Source organism: Amblyomma maculatum, chromosome 1 (assembly GCF_055883805.1).
Source record: "Amblyomma maculatum isolate TAMU_Amacu chromosome 1, ASM5588380v1, whole genome shotgun sequence".
In the NCBI taxonomy this organism is placed as follows: Eukaryota; Metazoa; Arthropoda; class Arachnida; order Ixodida; family Ixodidae; genus Amblyomma; species Amblyomma maculatum.
In genome coordinates, this window is record NC_139344.1 from 211,387,538 (window position 1) to 211,392,543 (window position 5,006).

The window sequence follows — 5,006 nt, forward strand, 5'->3', positions numbered from 1 at the left end:
TCCAATACTGGCTGATGACAAATTTCTTTAGTCCACTGCAAAGCCTCTCAACTTCCTTTCCTGAGCTGCATAAAATTTATAGACCAGCAGATATAAATGATTTCATTTATGCGGTTTAACGTCCCAAAGCATCTCAGGCTATGAGGGACGTCATAGTGGAGGGCTTAGGAAATTTCAACCACCTGGGGTTCTTGAGCATGCACTGGCATTGCCCAGCAGACGGGTGCTTTGCTTTTTGCCTCCATCAAAAAGCGGCCGCTGCGTCGAACCTGCGTCCTTGGGGTCAGCAGTCGAGCCATCAGAATTGAAAATCTGTCATCTTATGTGCTGTTTTTTCATCATGAGGCCAAACCGCCCCTCCAACCTTCAATCCTACTGTGCAGAAGCTGCGTGTAACATTCCCATGCATTCTGAACGTGCTGTAATTCCAACCCAAAAATGAAATTGTCAGGCCTTTAATGAACCTTTAAAACTTTTATTGTTTTTTAAGGCAGCAAATGGCTATTTTATCACTTTACAGCTTATGTTTCAATGCATGTTGCAGGTCTATATCCAGGAAAATAATTTACTTAGAGTTAGTGCCCATTTTGCCATGTGTATTGCTCGTTGCCATTTGTGGAATGAATTTGTGCTGTTGTTTACACAGTTTATCATTATGAATGTACACTTTAGATCGAAAAGACTTCTGTAAACATGACAGGTATTTATTGCCTTACAAACAATTGTACTGTACATAAGCAGCACCAGTAATAACTAACAACACACTTTGCTGGAACAACCATTTTCAGTGTTTCCCTGCAACATAACCAAGTAGAACCAGGTACTATGATACCTTGATGCTTTACAACTGGCCGTTCATTGACTAGCTGTGCTTTGTACTACTCTGTAATTCTCATGCTTTCTTGTTCTCATGATGCCCCTCCTGTAAGGACCCTTCACTGAACCTGCAGCTTGTTGAAATGAACAAGAATAAATAGGTTGCTATTGTACCTTACCGATGTGTACAAGCTTGGCAAGCACTTTCTTAAAGTATACATACTGTAGTCGACCCAGCAGGTCTCGCATGTGCTGTAGGTCTCTTTTCACTTCGACAATCAACCACTTCTGAATACAAGAATAAATGGCTGATGTCTGCACGAAGAAGCAGGAGCCCTAGCTGAATTTGCGAATATTAGCTGTGGGAGGTCCTCAGCCTGTAGTTTTGCCCGTCCATAACCATGAAACCTAGCTTCTTGTCCTGTATCAGAGACGCAATGCTTTGCGACTTGCCAAGCACGGGGCACTTCACCTCAATTAAAATCTTTTTGCCCCCATGCATAGCTGTCCCATTCAATTCAATTTATTTCCGTCAAAGCGGCAGGGGCTCGAAGAAAACTGAAAAACACTTCACTTGACGAGGTTCAAGCCCTGTGCACAAGGCATACAGCGGTCGTGCAATACAGCATACAGCAGTCACAAATGTTTAGATAAACAGTGCATGATCTGCAGGACAACCTTTTATAGAAAAAAATAAATGTGCAAGGATATTGCATGAACTGAAGCAAACATAATAAAATAAAAAAGCTTCATTTGCATGTTAAAAAATTGCTCAATCAGTGTAATGAACACAGTACATATATACAGTATGGACAAAAAAAAAGGATAAAGAAATAGTCATCATTATACAATTCTTAATGAAGGCACCATCTCTCTTATGATGCAAAAAAAGTCTTCAACGTTGACATACTAACATGTTCTACAATTATATTGTGAGTGTGGAGATAATTAAGTAACGATGGAAGTGAAAATTCCAACATTTGACGGCTAAAGGTTGTGTGTAAAAAAGGAACTTTCCAAATTTCTGGTGACCGGGATGTAGACCTACCCTCCCTTAAACCTAAATTTGCAATGAATGTGATAAGGGCCTCATTGTTATGTAGACCTTGCTTGTACCTTCTGGCCAAGGTGAAAGAGTAAAATTATGTATGGGAAGTATTTTAAACTCCGTAAAAAGGCTTCTGGTGTGTGTATTTGGTTCTGCACCTGCAGTGAGTCGAATGGCTTTCTTTTGTAGAATGAGAATTTGATTTAAATTTGTGAATGTAGTGTTACCCCGAACAAGAAAACAGTAATTTACATTGGACATAAATAATGAATTAAACAAATGAAGTTTAACAGCAGGCGGTAAGAAATATTTGAATTTAGCTAGTATACCCTTGGTCTTTGAAATTCGAGAAATCACGTTATTAACATGGACATCTCAGAACATATGTTTATGGAAATACACACCAAGTGTTTTAATTGTATCAACCCCCTCTATTGTTCAGTGACCAATAGATAGGTTTATACCCTTTGTCGTTGTAGACTGTCTTGGGGTGAAAATTACTGCCTTAGTTTTTTTGCTGTTTAGTTGCAGGAAATTTGATGTGCTCCATAAATATAAATCGCTGAGAGTTTTGTTTATGTCATTTTCTAGGCAATTGTAACTGTGACTACAAAACAACAAGGTGGCGTCATCGGCATATATGACAAACTTTGCAACCGAGGTGATGCTCGTTATATCACTGATATAAAAATTAAATAGTAAAGGCTGTATCCCAGCCACGGCACTTCTGGAGGAGCAACAAGCCCTAGCCTGCTCACTTTTGTTCCTTGTAACCTTTCATATTCTCTCAGAGCAAGAGGTTCTTTTTTTTTGCCATAGGCGGTTGCCTCATTTCCTCTAAAACTATGGCAGTATAGCCTCTGTAGTTTTGCTGCCCATGTATGCTTTTCAGTTTCCTGAAAAGTGTATAGTTCCCGGCAAATACTGCTGGTAATCCTCTTTTTTTTTTGCTCTGTTTGCCACAGTGTGCATGACTGTGTCACTGTGGATGGACAAATCTCTTTAGCCCTGTAGTGGCTTACGGACACATTAGCATCATAAAATTTTTTTTCATGCTGTGCTAACATGCTGAAAGAAAACCTTTTAAGCACAAGTGTTGTTTCCTTTTGGATGCATTCAAAGAAGACAAAGTCAGTGTAATCCCTTAGCACGGAATTAATGTAGCGTGGCGTAAACACTGTGTCAGTCATTAACCACAGATATTGTCGGCTTCCGCTTCCTGCTTCTGTGCTTGGCCAGTGCAGAATTAGGTGCTGCTTCAATCAGCTTCTGCTGTATACTGTACTGAACTTCCCTGGAAAGCAGTTCTCTGTAGGCTGTTCCACATGGCAGAAGGTGCGGACTGGCCACGGTTCATAAAGGACTGAAGCACTGAGGCGTCCCCATTGTTGCTGGGTGTCTGTGCAGGACAGCATGTCCAGACTGCCTTTACTTGTCCTGAATATGGGAATAAAATAGCAGTTCACAACCGTTTCTCTACACTGTGTTCTCTGTACTAAAGTGAAAACAAGCTGTAGTAAGTGAGCAAATTAGCAGAAATCTACAACTGAATACATGTGCACTCCATTTTGAGCCAGTGTTTCAGCGTGAAGGATTTAACAGAAGGAAATATATATTTATGCAGCTCATACCGAAAATGCATGCTTCAATTTGATGAGTAGCAAATGGTAGCAATCTTGCTTGAGATCTTACCTATTCAGATATATCAGGGTGACAAACAGATGTTTGCAGGAGCCTGAGAGGCCAGCCATGCACGTGCATTTTCCCTGAAATATACAACGCAAGACAATCGGGAAAGCGTTCAGAGAGCAGCAAATGATTTCATCGGATGGGAGGTGATCAAGTGCAGTGATTAGAATATGAATGTTTCTGGAGCCATGTGTTACGCCCAAGTAAGCTAGAATCATTTAAATAAGCTTTAGCTGAAATTCAATAGCAGTAGATGTCTGCAAGCTTTTAAAAAGAAATGCGTGTTAACTAATAGTTTGGCTTGGGCAAGCTGTTTCATTCCAACGGGTCGTACCTGCGCGATTCAAGCACGGACGAGAACACGTCGTGTTCCTTGTTCGTCCGTGTCTTCAACGCGCATGCACGACCGCTTAAAAACGTGTTTAAATGTTGCACGCGACTTTCGTTACTTGTGCGACGGAAGTTAGATCAGTCAAAACGGCTGGACTGTGCTCGTGTTACCACGCAAACAAGCAATGCTAGTTTATTTACATCTGCCGCATTTCAAGCGTCCGTACGGCAGTGCGCACGGACGGGGACTACAAGAAACGTACGTTGCACGCGAGCTAAGAAAAATTTCACTACAGTTGCTTACCTTTATGGCACTGCTTTTGCGGCAGATCTCCACGGTCACGGTGTGTGGTTGGCCTTTGAGCGCACTTGTTTGTAGGCAGAGTGCCTCAACACAAAGGTCGGAGTCCGTCATCGTTTTGATGCCGCAGCATATCACATGTGCAGCAATGAATGCTGCCTCACCTTCCACGACGCACCTCTGTGTTTCATTTGCCAGTGACAGAATAGTTTCAAGCGAGACAACCGGGCCGGAAGCTGCGCGCTCCTTCATACGTGCACGCTTCCATGAAACCTCCATCACGCCTGCGCTCGCCACGACAGTGATACAACTGCGCCACCTATAAGCGCTGAACTTTCATGAGGGTGGCTCAAACCATTTCCCGACAGAGGAGGCCGCGCTCATCGAGGCACTCCGTTCATAAATGTAAAAGGTTGCTAGTTTTTACACACAATAGCATGAGAGAAGCATTGCGAAATGTGTCAATTAAATACCCGTGAGCTGCAAGAACTTTATGCTATTAAACGCGCATAGGCTTGCAAGATAGATCACAAATGCATTAAGTAGTTTGGTGAGTAATATTAAAGTTAGCATTTATACCTGCAAACATCTACACTGTATTACTCTAGTTACGTAGTGCTGTTATTCAATTTTCTTGCTGTGACTATGTGACATTTTATGTGTGTGTAACGTGTAGGGGTTGTGATCCCGGAGCGACGCGAAACATCGAGCCGGAGCTGCTGTTTTGCTAGCTATAATTGGTTCACTGGAAGGGAAAGGCGCTGTAACTGTCTCACTCGTTTTCTGTGGACACCTGAACCGCACCGTGAGGGAAGGGAGGAA

General features: G+C 42.2%; 1 protein-coding gene across 1 annotated transcript; it reads right to left on the minus strand.

Annotated features, from left to right (window-relative positions):
- Window positions 1-2,898: 2,898 nt before the first annotated feature.
- LOC146205516 (uncharacterized) lies at window positions 2,899-4,473 on the minus strand. The gene is made up of 3 exons (XM_084590233.1): window positions 4,188-4,473; window positions 3,557-3,630; window positions 2,899-3,301 (listed from the first exon to the last, which is right to left on the minus strand). Exons 1-3 carry the CDS (start codon window positions 4,461-4,463, stop codon window positions 3,127-3,129), a joined length of 525 nt encoding a protein of 174 aa, XP_084446359.1. The 5' UTR covers window positions 4,464-4,473; the 3' UTR covers window positions 2,899-3,126.
- Window positions 4,474-5,006: the final 533 nt, after the last annotated feature.

Excerpts from the sequence above, each read along its gene's own strand:
- LOC146205516 (XM_084590233.1), bottom strand. The coding sequence starts at position 4,463 with ATGGAGGTTTCATGGAAGCGTGCACGTATGAAGGAGCGCGCAGCTTCC. Across the intron at positions 3,631-4,187 it reads GCAAAAGCAGTGCCATAAAG|GGAAAATGCACGTGCATGGC; the intron begins GTAAGCAACTGT and ends TGTATATTTCAG. Across the intron at positions 3,302-3,556 it reads ACCCTGATATATCTGAATAG|GACAAGTAAAGGCAGTCTGG; the intron begins GTAAGATCTCAA and ends TCCCATATTCAG.